This window comes from Salmo salar, chromosome ssa14 (genome assembly GCF_905237065.1).
Source record: "Salmo salar chromosome ssa14, Ssal_v3.1, whole genome shotgun sequence".
Lineage (NCBI taxonomy): Eukaryota > Metazoa > Chordata > Actinopteri > Salmoniformes > Salmonidae > Salmo > Salmo salar.
The window spans coordinates 55,123,054-55,136,330 of record NC_059455.1 but is presented as its reverse complement, the minus strand read 5'-3'; the positions used below and the strand labels follow the sequence as shown (position 1 = coordinate 55,136,330).

General features: G+C 39.6%; 1 protein-coding gene across 5 annotated transcripts in view; it reads right to left on the bottom strand.

Moving 5' to 3' along the window:
* The window catches only part of nudcd1 (NudC domain containing 1), a 72,754-nt gene extending 61,675 nt beyond the window's left edge, over window positions 1-11,079 (bottom strand). The window contains exons 1-2 of one of the 5 annotated variants that reach the window (XM_045693610.1): window positions 10,858-11,079; window positions 4,621-4,775 (exon numbers count right to left, since the gene is read on the bottom strand). In XM_045693610.1, coding sequence (XP_045549566.1) covers window positions 4,621-4,775; window positions 10,858-10,972 — 270 coding nt within the window. In that variant the 5' untranslated portion in view covers window positions 10,973-11,079. Of the gene's footprint in view, window positions 1-64; window positions 318-744; window positions 1,522-4,620; window positions 4,776-10,857 lie in introns of those variants that run through there. The other 4 variants (XM_045693612.1, NM_001140357.1, XM_045693613.1 and 1 more) reach the window with 4 other exon arrangements.
* Between the last annotated feature and the right edge of the window lie 2,198 nt (window positions 11,080-13,277).

The window sequence follows — 13,277 nt, the reverse complement described above, 5'->3', positions numbered from 1 at the left end:
AACAGAATAAAAAAAATACTAACGACTATAATAAATACTACAGTTATACAAAGGGAATACTTGCATTTGGTGTGGGGGGTGCAGTGAGGTGTTCATAGTCACTTTGATACAAGGGGAGATTGTTGTTATGGAACCTTTCGCATCCCCTCGAGTCATCAACTTCTTTGTATCCAATATACTGTCCATCAAGTGAGCAATAAATTGCTCAAATGGCCCCAACAACACATGCAGGCAAGGGTATTCGGTGTTCTCTGCCTAACTTCTCCCCACATAGACCAAACTCCAAAAATAATATGTAGGCCACCAAGCGGTATTGTCTGTAAAAGAATGACAAAAAAATGCGATTAGACTTTCATGGGCAATCGTTGTGTACTGTCTGTATTGCTACTGTCGCAGCACGATGGAGTACATTACACATCTCAGACACACGTTAACTAGAACACACAGGTATAAGCTTTGACTAATGAGTCGAAGCCAAAGTCATCCCTTTACTCTTCGTCATCATCGTCAAAACATTTATCCAGTTTTGCTACTAGATGCACGGAGGCTGGCTAGCTAGCTACATTAGGCTACAGTACATTCTGGGTATAGCAAACAAAGCTAGCTTGCTCAACTTGGCTTGTAGTGGTACTAGCAAGCCACGTTATGGCCAAACTATCACAACATTATACTGTTACCGAACACTGCATTGTGTGAAAAGAAAGTGTATATTGCTAGCTAGCTACTGACAGCCAAATAACTTACTCTGTAATTTGCCCCCCGGTCCAGCTGGTTTTGGTTGCCGCCGCAAGTTGATCTGGAAGGTTCTGAAGAACGTCTCCAGCACCCCTCTATCCTTATGTGCGTTGAAACTTTGATGTCGGTCACACACACACGATCCATGGGGTCTGCAGTGACCCTCTCCAGTAACAACTGTCCGCGATCTAATTCGTGGCAGCAGACATTCCTCTTCTGTTGGCATGGCCGGACAGCGCCTGTATAGGCACCACCTGACCGTTGCTCCCCATCGCTGCACGCTAGTCACGAAATTCTTGTTCTCGCTGTCTCAATTCATCTTCATTGTATTCCGGCTCAAATTAATAGGGCTGTATGTCCCTATGTAAAATAATATTTAAAAAACGGTTTTGTCGTCCAGCTCTTCTTGGAAAGAGGAAGCATCAGAAGCAGCCATTGTAATTACTTAGCAATCTTGGTTAGACATAGCTCCCGTGAACCTGTAGAAACTAGTACAGTCTCCATTTTTAAAAGGCTTCCTTGGAGGATGGGAACACAATTGGACAAGGAATTAGGGCTCCCGTCAGCGGTAGTCTTTACAAAACAAGGAAAAATGTGTCAATCTAGATATCCTGCAATGTCGTGGCAGATAAGAACAACGCTGAGACAAGTCCAATGGCTCTATTAAACAAGGACAACCATATTTACATGCTGCTAGCGTGATTGTGCAATCGTCAAAACAAAGGACACAATAATTGCTACAAAACATAACTCCGTTCATTTTTAGGTCAGGCAGCAGGCTCAATCAACTAATGACGTGATTGGTTGAACTCTCCCGGCGCCAAAATTCTAAAATACCGCTATGATGCATAATTATGTCTCAAACACCTTTCATCACTCATAATTATGTACAGAGACTGGGTTAAAAAACAATAGGGTCTAGCGGTAAAATTTCCCTTTCCCCCCCCCCCCCTTAAACTTCAATGATCAAAAAACTCATAAACTTTTTGCATATGTTGTAGCTTAAACCCTACTTGACATCTTTTGTTTTTTGTGTTGTGCCCGTCATCGGTTGAGACAACATGCTCTTGAATACAGGGTGGGTGTCATGTTTCGGCTGATAAACGTACTAAAATGGGAATAACATTTAAAATGTTTACTTTTAAATGGTACCACAAATATGGTTGGAGGCTCACACATCAGAGAATGTTGACTTGAATGGGAATATCTCTGTTTTAAAGTATACTGTCAATCCTCCATAGGAAACCATAGAAATATAGATAATAGAATGGACATGACCACTTAAGTTGACATTTGACAGTGGGTGGACCGGCAGCCATCTTTGTGGTAGTAAATAGAAGTAAAAATGTCAATTCAATTTACATTTCAATGGTGTACCAACTAAATTGCAGCGGTTTGAAGGGATAGTCAATTCTATTTCTATGACTGAAATGAGACCCACCCTGTATTCAAGAGCATGTTGTGTCTCAACCGATGGCGGGCACAATACAAAAACCTCAGATGACGAAAAATAGGGTCTAAGCTTCAACATATGTGAATTAGTTTATGCTTTTATAGATAATTGATGTTCATGGTTCAAACGATTCATTATTTTTTTATGAAATAAAAAAATAATGTTTAAATAAGGACAACACTGTTAGTAACCTTTTAAATGATATAAAACTCAGCTGTATACCTTTTCCAGTGATGAAGACATGGATCTCACGGTATGGTGGGCTGTGCAAAATTGGCAAAAATTTGAGCAGCTTTATCTACTGAATGTTTTGGCATTTAGGTACAAAAAGTCATTTTCTGACCACTTCTTCCACGGGAAAACATATGGAAAGTGTTGTTGGAGTCAAAAGGGATACTGTCAAAAAGTGGTTCAATTCAAATGGATTTACCCAAAACAAATTGTATTGGTCACGTACACATATTTAGCAGATGTTATCTCAGGTGTATGAAATGCTTATGTTCCTAGCTCCAACAGTGCAGTAATAACTAACAATACAAACAAATCCAAAAAATGTAAAAGAAATTCAAAAATATAGAAATATTAGAACGAGCAATGTCAGAGTCCGGAATATAAATATATACAGTGCATTTGGAAAGTATTCAGACCTCCACTTTTTCCACATTGTTATGTTACAGCCTTATTCTAAAATGGAATAAATTGTTTTTTCTCCTCATCAAATCTACACACAATATCCTGTAATGACAAAACAAAAACCGGTTTTAAAAATTGTTTGCAAATGTAAAACAAATTCTAAACGGAAATACCACATTTAGATAAGTATTCAGACCCTTCACTCAGTAATTTGTTGAAGCACTTTTGGCAGCGACTACAGCCTCGAGTCTTCTGGGTATGATGCTACAAGCTTGGCACACTGTATTTGGGGAGTTTCTCCCATTCTTCTCTGCAGACCCTCTCAAGCTCTGTCAGGTTGGATGATGAGCGTTGCCGCACAGCTATTTTCAGGTCTCTCCAGAGATGTTCGATAGAGTTCAAGTCCGGGCTCTGGCTGGGCCACTCAAGGACATTCAGAGACTTGTACCAAAGCCACGCCTGTCAGAGTGACCATCGGGTTCTTGGTCACCTCCCTGACCAAGGCCCTTCTCCCCGATTGCTCAGTTTGGCCGGGGGGCCTGCTCTAATAAGAGTCTTGGTGGTTCCAAACTTCTTCCATTTAAGAATGATGGAGGCCACTGTGTTCTTGGGGATCTTCAAAGCTGCAAAATTTGTTTCGTACCCTTCCCCACATCTGTGACTCGACACAATCCTGTATCAGAGCTCCACGGACAATTCCGTCGATCTCGAGAGCTCCACGGACAATTCCGTCGATCTCGAGAGCTCCACGGACAATTCCTTCGATCTCGAGAGCTCCACGGACAATTCCTTCGATCTCATGGCTCTACGATAAAGGCCTGATTGGTGGAGAGCTGCAGAAATTGTTCTCCTTCTGGAAGGTTCTACAATCACAGAAAATAACTTTGGAGCTCTGTCAGAGGGACCATTGGGTTCTTGGTCACCTCCCTGACCATGGCCCTTCTCCCCCAATTGCTCAGGTTGGCCGAGCAGGCCAGCTCTAGGAAGAGTCTTGATGGTTACACTGTTCTTGGGGACCTTCAATGGTGCAGACATTTTTTGGTACACTTCCACAAATCTGTGCCTTGTCACAATCCTGTCTTGGAGCTCTATGGACAATTCCTTCGACCTCATGGCTTGGTTTCTGCTCTGACATACACTGCACTGTCAACTGTGGGACCTTATAGACAGGCGGGTGCCTTTCCAAATCATGTCCAATCAATTGAATTTATCACAGGTGGACTCCAATCAAGTTGTAGAAACATCTCAAGGATGATCAATGGAAACAGGATGCACCAACTCTAAAAGACAGTTTTTGCTTTGTGTGTAGATTGATGAGGAAAAACATTTAATCAATTTTAGAATAAGGCTGCAACGTAACAAAATGTGTAAAAAGTCAAGGGGTCTGAATACTTTCTGAATTTTCTGTATGTATATGATGGTGTGTATAGATAGACACGGGCAGTATAGGAATATAAAAAGGTGTGTACAACACTAGTTCTATAGGGTAGGCCTTGACTAGAATACAGTATATACATATGAAGTGGGTTACCCATGTGCTGTTTTACCAGTGTATTGAGTGGACAAGTCAGAATATTAGTATCAGATAGACTTTGCTCCACTAATAATAATTCTCAAAAGCTATGCATTATGGAGGCATCAATTTCAAGTTGGATGGAGGTATAACTGAAGCAATGTCCTGAGAGGTGTTGGGCTCTTGGTATAAAAAAATTAAAAAAACATTTCCACTGTGGAGCAGTATTCATTTTTCAGAAGAAATTTACAAGATACCCATGAAGCATTTTGAGAGACTTACTTACCAGGGTAACCGTAAGATTCAGCACTCGCCCTTTGCAGTCAACAAAGAAAACACTGTCCTCATACCAGGGATCTAAATGCAGGTAGTTGTACATGCCAAAAGCACGCACATGGTCCAGGGTGTATTGACTGTCCTTCAGTTTCACCTCCGCCACAGCTATAGAGAGGAGGTAATGTAAATTTGTGAAATGTCATTTAAAAAAACTGGGTGCTATACCATTGATGAATATTATCTAGTCTAGTGTTTTTATGGCATAACCTATAAAAAGGTACAATCATTCTGCATAGATGATATTGCAACTCTCATCTATGAAGCACAAATAATTTTCCTGCATACACTTATTTTTTGAGTATAAGGAATAAGTTATGCCAAATAGTGTGAGCAATCTGAAGTGAATAAACCCTAGAAATAAATCTACAGCCCAGATTTGTTTCAGCAATACTTTGCCATTGACTTAACCTGTTATGGCTAGGGGGCAGTATTTTCACGGCTGGATAAAAAAACGTACCCGATTTAATCTGATTATTACTCCTGCCCAGAAACTAGAATATGCATATAATTATTAGCTTTGGATAGAAAACACTCCAACGTTTCTAAAACTGTTTGAATGGTGTCTGTGAGTATAACAGAACTCATTTGGCAGGCCAAAACCTGAGAAGATTCTGTACAGGAAGTACCCTGTCTGACCATTTCTTGGCCTTCTTTATCATCTCTATCCATTACAAAGGATCTCTGCTGTTACGTGACACTTCCCACGGCTCCAATGGGCTCTCAGAGCCCGGGAAAAAGCTGAATGACGTAATTCAAAGCCCTGGCTGAAACACATTATCGCGTTTGTCAAGTGGCCGATCAGGGGACAGTGGGCTTAGGCGTGTGCACTGGCCGCCCCCGTCTTTCTGTTTTTCCCTCTATTTACCGAAACTCCGATTCCCGGTCGGAATATTATCGCTTTTTTACGAGAAAAATGGCATAAAAAAAGATTTTAAACAGCGGTTGACATGCTTCGAAGTACGGTAATGAAATATTTAGAAATCTTTTGTCACGAAATGCGCACGACCCTTATTTACCATTCGGATAGTGTCTGGAACGCACAAACAAAAACGCCGCTATTTGGATATAACGATGGATTATTTTGGACCAAACCAACATTTGTTATTGAAGTAGCAGTCCTGGGAGTGCATTCTGACGAAGAACATCAAAGGTAATCAAACTTTTCTAATAGTAAATCTGACTTTGGTGAGTGCTAAACTTGGTCGGTGTCTAAATAGCTAGCCCTGTGATGCCGGGCTATCTACTGAGAATATTGTAAAATGTGCTTTCACCGAAAAGCTATTTTAAAATCGGACATAGAGTGCATAGAGGAGTTCTGTATCTATAATTCTTAAAATAATTGTTATGTTTTTTGTGAACGTTTATCGTGAGTAATTTAGTAAATTCACCGGAGGTTTGCGGGGGGTATGCTAGTTCTGAACGTCACATGCTAATGTAAAAAAGCTGGTTTTTGATATAAATATGAACTTAATTGAACAAAACATGCATGCATTGTATAACATAATGTCCTAGGGTTGTCATCTGATGAAGATCATCAAAGGTTAGTGCTGCATTTAGCTGTGGTTTTGTTTTTTGTGACATGATATGCTAGCTTGAAAAATGGGTGTCTGATTATTTCTGGCTGGGTACTCTGCTGACATAATCTAATGTTTTGCTTTCGCTGTAAAGCCTTTTTGAAATCGGACAGTGTGGTTAGATTAACGAGAGTCTTGTCTTTAAATGGCTGTAAAATAGTCATATGTTTGAAAAATGGAAGTTTTCGGATTTTAGAGGAATTTGTATTTCGCGCCACGCCCATCATTGGATATTGGAGCAGGTGTTCCGCTAGCAGAACGTCTAGATGTAAGAGGTTAAAGGGATAGTTCGGGATTTTGGCAATGAGGCCCTTTATCCACTTCCCCAGAGTCAGATGAACTCATGGATACCATTTTATGTCTCTGTGTTCAGTTTGAAGGAAGTTGCTAAGTACCTTTAGCTCCTATTGACGATCTTCTGGCTGGTGGAGTTTTTGTTAAGAGCCCCGATGCTTGCTTTAAACATTAAAACGCATCGCTTGCAGTACGGTATTGGAAACGTAAGGAACGCATCTTTCATTTCAGCGAGAAATAATATAAAAAAAGGTTAAATTACTACACACCTTCATAGGGATAGGGTTCTCGCACAGCCATATTTCCACATTACAGCGTTTGTTTACACAAAACAGACGGAAGACAGAGACCTGTGCTATTAACCTGTTAGGGCTAGGGGGCAGTATTGACACGGCCAGATAAAAAAACGTACCCGATTTAATCTGGTTACTACTCCTGCCCAGTAACTAGAATATGCATATAATTATTGGCTTTGGATAGAAAACACCCTAAAGTTTCTAAAACTGTTTGAATGGTGTCTGTGAGTATAACAGAACTCAAATGGCAGGCCAAAACCTGAGAAGATTCCATGCAGGAAGTGGCCTGTCTGACAAGTTGTGTTTCATCTTGGCTCTTTTTATTGAAGACTGAGGATCTTTGCTATAACGTGACACTTCCTACGGCTCCCATAGGCTCTCAAAGCCCGGGAAAAAGCTGAACGATATCGAGGCAGCCTCTGGCTGAAACACTTTATCGCGTTTGGCAAGTGGCCGATTAGAGTACTATGGGCTTAGGCGTGTGCCCAAGTCGACCCCATGCTTTATTTTCTTTTGTTTGTTTACCTAAACGCAGATTCCCGGTCGGAATATTATCGCTTTTTTATGAGAAAAATGGCATAAAAATTGCTTTTAAACAGCGGTTGACATGCTTCGAAGTACGGTAATGGAATATTTAGACATTTTTTGTCACGAATTGCGCCATGCTCGTCACCCTTATTTACCCTTTCGGATAGTGTCTTGAACGCACGAACAAAACGCCGCTATTTGGATATAACGATGGATTATTTTGGACCAAACCAACATTTGTTATTGAAGTAGAAGTCCTGGGAGTGCATTCTGACGAAGACAGCAAAGGTAATAACATTTTTCTTATAGTAAATCTGACTTTGGTGAGTGCTAAACTTGCTGGGTGTCTAAATAGCTAGCCCTGTGATGCCGGGCTATCTACTTAGAATATTGCAAAATGTGCTTTCACCGAAAAGCTATTTTAAAATCGGACATATCGAGTGCATAGAGGAGTTCTGTATCTATAATTCTTAAAATAATTGTTATGCTTTTTGTGAACGTTTATCGTGAGTAATTTAGTAAATTCACCGGCAGTGTTCGGTGGGAATGCTAGTCACATGCTAGTCACATGCTAATGTAAAAAGCTGGTTTTTGATATAAATATGAACTTGATTGAACAAAACATGCATGTATTGTATAACATAATGTCCTAGGGTTGTCATCTGATGAAGATCTTCAAAGGTTAGTGCTACATTTAGCTGTGGTTTGGGTTTATGTGACATTATATGCTAGCTTGAAAAATGAGTGTCTGATTATTTCTGGCTGGGTACTCTGCTGACATAATCTAATGTTTTGCTTTCGTTGTAAAGCCTTTTTGAAATCGGACAGTGTGGTTAGATTAAGGAGAGTCTTGTCTTTAAAATGGTGTAAAATAGTCATATGTTTGAAAAATTGAAGTTTTTGCATTTTTGAGAAATTTGAATAACGCACCATGGGATTACACTGGCTGTTGAGTAGCCCATAGAGGTTAAGGTATCTGCGTCTCTGAACACCTATGTGTTAATAGAAGACAGACACCACAAACGTGTTGTCACAGAAAAAAAATACTATTGCAAATGTATATTTTGCATTTGTGAAATTATTATCAGTTAACATGGCCTTTATGAATTATTAAGCCTGTGTGCTTTATGTCCTTGCTTTTATTATATAAATGCTTTAACATTCACTAAAAGTGACTAGCTGATGAAAATGCTCAGAACAAAACATAGAAAATCTCTTAAACCTGTTTACCACAGATCTTATTTTTGCCATTAATCCAACAACAACAAAAAATGATTTCCATAGGCTTTGGCCAATGAGCCATGGTGGAGTAGGAGCCTATAGTCGCCATTGATCTCTATTGGCTCGCGAAACTACCTCCAACTTTCTTTAAATCGGACTCAGATATATACAAGTGGCTCTGGGGAAGTACTCTTAGATAAAGGGCTTCATTCTTTGTCGAAATCACAGACTATCCCTTTAACATTGACAAATGATTTTCAAAGACCATGTCATTAGTATTGCATGTGCAGTTATTGTAATACTGTATATAGTCAAACAATGGAAAAAAAATAGCTAGCTATAGAGCTGCCAATTCTTACCTATTGGCCGTGAGACACACATTTGACCCTCTTCTCCCGCTCTCACGACATACCTCATATCTCAAGCATTGAAAAGTACTGCTAGTATTTGTCCATTGTACTGTATAGTCAGCGTGTTACTAATGACTTTTCAACTGTGCTCCAAATCGTTTTGAAATTGCAGCATCTGCGCCTGCAATTCAACATCACGAGCGGAACTTCTATCATTGTCCTGTCTTTCCGCAGCACTCCGAATCACGGCACATTGAACCATTATGATTGGTCTAGTTATGTAAGGAATCATGTTGTAAAGAAAGGCCCCTCAAGATTAGAGTGGAACTGAATGGAGAGCTAGAACGTTCTCCACTGAGTTTATAAAACTGTAAAAAGAGTAGCACGGTAGCGCTGTTTTATGTACAATGTTGTTGACAAAATTAGGTTGCTTTTACTCCCGTCCTTATTGCAGAATGCAGCCTTTTGACAGCATGTACTAAAGTTGATCAACACTTGCATTAGTCCCGTTTGGGGATTGGCATTTAGCCTGTGACAATGAAAAGGCAGCAGACAGACCTACAGTATGTTTTAGGAGGGAAGTTTGGTAGGGTGACCTGATTTGTAACTATGAAAATAATTTTGTTAAAACAATCTGCTAAATGACTTAAATGTAAATGTAAAACAGATTGTGAACCCATTTCATTTGATTCTAGATGGGGGACAATAGGAAAATAATTTGGTTAGGGTGTAGGGGCAGATTTGTCATCAATGGATGTTATTATCCATTTACTATATTTAGTCTGATCAGTGGAAAAATGTGCATTCTTAACAATGGGCTAAAATATAGGGTAATTACTGTGCTTGTCAGCAAGAATACTGCTGTTATTCCCCACACGTATTTTATTATTCCACTTCTTCCCAATTTTGCCAGTGTAATCACATATTAGAAATCTCATATGCCTACTTGTGTCTTTGAAAGTTAATTATGAGGCCATGTATTTTTGCAGCCATTCATGAACAAGTCATACAAATAAGCATTGGATAGTAAATGCTCCAAGAATCAAATATAATTTGACATTTTACTATTGTGCACATTCTAGGCAACTCATAAAGCATAATATTGTGTCTAGGTAGAGTAAGATGATGGTAAGGATCTTCACCTAGTAGGTATAAACCACCCAAATTCATCAGATTTTTCTTCAAGGTTTGGTGATTTTGAGAAATTATTTGTAATAAGAAAAACATTTCAAACACCCAGCACTTGGGAAACATAGATCAGGGGTGGTGGCCAACCCTCCTGGAGAGCAAGCAGGATTTTCTTACAGACCTTTTTTAAAGAGAGAGTTCACACAAATTACAAAATGTTTGTGTCCTTATCTTGAAAGCAGTATATAGACAAGTCAACTGCAATCTATGATTTGGTTACCCACTGCCATTAAACATGAATATTTCCTGTGCAGAGCCTTGGTGTATTGGTAACACTCCCTGGCACGTGTTGCATAAGAACTGGGATCAATCTCTGCTTTCCAATCTTCCCACTGTTTGTAGTATTTAATTAGTCTGAATAGTGTCAAACCACAAAACAAATTGAAATAATATTAGCATACTTTATTAGCAAATTTCATCCCCCCCAAAAAATCGCTAAGTAACAAAGTCATCCAATGTTGAATGTTCATTTAATGTTGAAAGCACCCTGAACACTCCTGACCTGTGATTTTTGTATTAATTCCACCCTGGTCATAGGCTTAAGCCATGTCAAAATACATAGAATTGCAGGAAATTAGATTTAAAACATGGGTTGTGTTAGGGGAAATGAAATTCACAGAGCAAATCTCACTCACTCCAAGTTTTCTTCAAAAGTTAGCAGCCCTGTAGCTAAATCAAAATAATGGCAATATTAGCATGTTCTAAGGATAATGCGACGTGGCGGGCAGTTTCTCACCAGCATCTAGCTCTACGTTGTAAGTTGGTATGGGCTCCAGAGACAGTCTGTAACTCTCAAAGCTGGGATCCAAAAGCCGTCTGTTGACCTTCAATGAATAATTTGATACAGCCATGTTTCAGAATTATTGATAAATTGACTATATGTTTAAGATGAACTATATAGGAGCTGAACTACACACAACTTAATGTGCTTCCTGTATGTATCAGTCGGAATATTTTACGGACGGACATATAGGGAGGTATGGGAAATTGAAATCTTGCAGGACGTGAAACATTCTGAAAATAATGAATTTATAAGTAAAAGGTATTGAAGAAAATGTGTCTGTTGAGTTGTAGACACTATTAATGAATCATGACTGATAAAAAACGAATGCAAACAACCTGCGTGATTCAACACTCTCATAGGCAGAACCTTCGAGCTATCGTGTTCTTCACCGGAAGGTTTATGTGTAGGGACTGCTTGCTTCGTTGGTCTTTATTAGCGTCATGGCAGCAACATTAGCCTCCCAGCAGCAACATTAAGACTTCCGGTTTTCCGATTTGCCTTCAAAATAAACATCTGTTGTATAACGCTGTGTATGATACGAAATCAATATTTTTTTGCAGTTTTTCATAGTCATAGTGCACAAAAGAGAATGACAACTTTACATAAGATAAATAATATTGTAAGGTGGAGCACATTGAAAAATGGCTATGTTATGTATACGAGTGGTTCTGTGCTTAAAGGTGTTTCTTGGTTCTACAGATCCTATCACAGTTTAAATGTATTTCCAGTTTGCTTGAGATGTATTCCTGGATGATTATATGGCACTAGTGGTGGGGCAGCAGGTACCCTAGTGGTTAGAACGTTGGGCCAGTAACCAAAATGTTGCTGGATTGAATCCCTGAGATGACAAGGTAAAAAAAAAAATGTAGTTCTGCCCCTGAACAAGGCAGTTAACTCACTGTTCCCCGGTAGGCTGTCATTAAGAATAAGAATTTGTTCTTAACTGATCTGCCTATTTAAATAAAGGTCAATTAATAAAAAAAATTGTCCTTATCTTTATCCTAGTGGCTTAAAGCCTCATGTGTCTTATCCTAGTTCTGTGAAACTATAACACTATGTACTGTGTCCAGCAGTTGTTTTACTATCTTTTGCTAATAAATACTAATTATTTGGTCTTTCAGAGTTTGAGACTGTTTACCCATGCAACAGAACATAGAACATAACAATGGAACTCATATTGAACTGTAGAGCGCTAAAGTGAGGTGGAAAGGACTCAGTATGGTCTCTACTAACCTAATCTCAGTTACTGAGAAGTAAAATTCTTGCAGAAGTGTCACTAACCATTAATCTGTCCACTAGAGATTACTTCTAACCAAATATGTTTCGTTTTGCAGGGGGACTGTGTCGTTGCTGGCTTTTACTCCAAGGTGTGAACACTTTCTTTCAATATGGAACAGGATAGATGGCAAGGGAGAGGAAGAAATCATAGAGCTCGTGGACAAGGGGCCTGTTTATGAGGTGAGCATGGGCCCCATCAAATAGGTGGACATGGGCCCCATCAAAGTGGTGGACATCAGAGAGAGGGAGGCAGGCAGCAGGGAACTGTTGTGTCTAATGAAGTCTGGGCCGTCGTTGTTGACCATGGGGCAAACCAGGGCCTTACCATGGCAGAAGCTAACAGATTAGTTCACCTCAATCTGAAAAGATGAACTGTCAATTTGATCATGAGAACATTTTGCCAAGAAAACTGGTAAGTCTGCAGGATATGCATTATGCATTATGCATTACATTACATTTACAGTAAATTACTCTGTAATGCATGTAAATTCACAAAACAAGTTACAGTATGAACTATTGACAGTATATTCTGTTTTACCCTCAGAATTGACAGAAGACCCCATTGTGGTGGCCATGAGCTGACCAACCAGCAGGAGTGGGCAGTGGTGGAAATGGTTAGGGCCAGGAATGACATACGGCTGTTCGAAATTAAGCAGGCCATTGAGCGAAACAACGACCAGGTGAAACAACTGCAAGCCGAGTATGTTCAGGTACCGCACTATATACTGTTACTATTTGATGCAAATGCTACTTCACAATATCATATTGGAATTATAGTGTAAAAGGAACTATCCTAAATATATTTTTAGAGAGTGATGGTGCTTGATGCTGCTGTGAACCATCACAAGTGTATCTTTGATGAAGCAGGCTTCAACCTGGCCAAAACTCGTCGCTGTGGCAGAACCTCATTGGCCAATGGCCGACCGTCCAAGTGCTTAGACAATGTGGGGGAAACATCTCCATGTGCACAGCTATCTCTGAAGATGGTGTGGTAGGACGTAGGCAGTGGTGGAAAAAGTACCCAATTGTAATACTTGAGTAAAAGTAAACATACCGTAATAGAAAATGACTCACGTACAGTGGGGGAAAAAAGT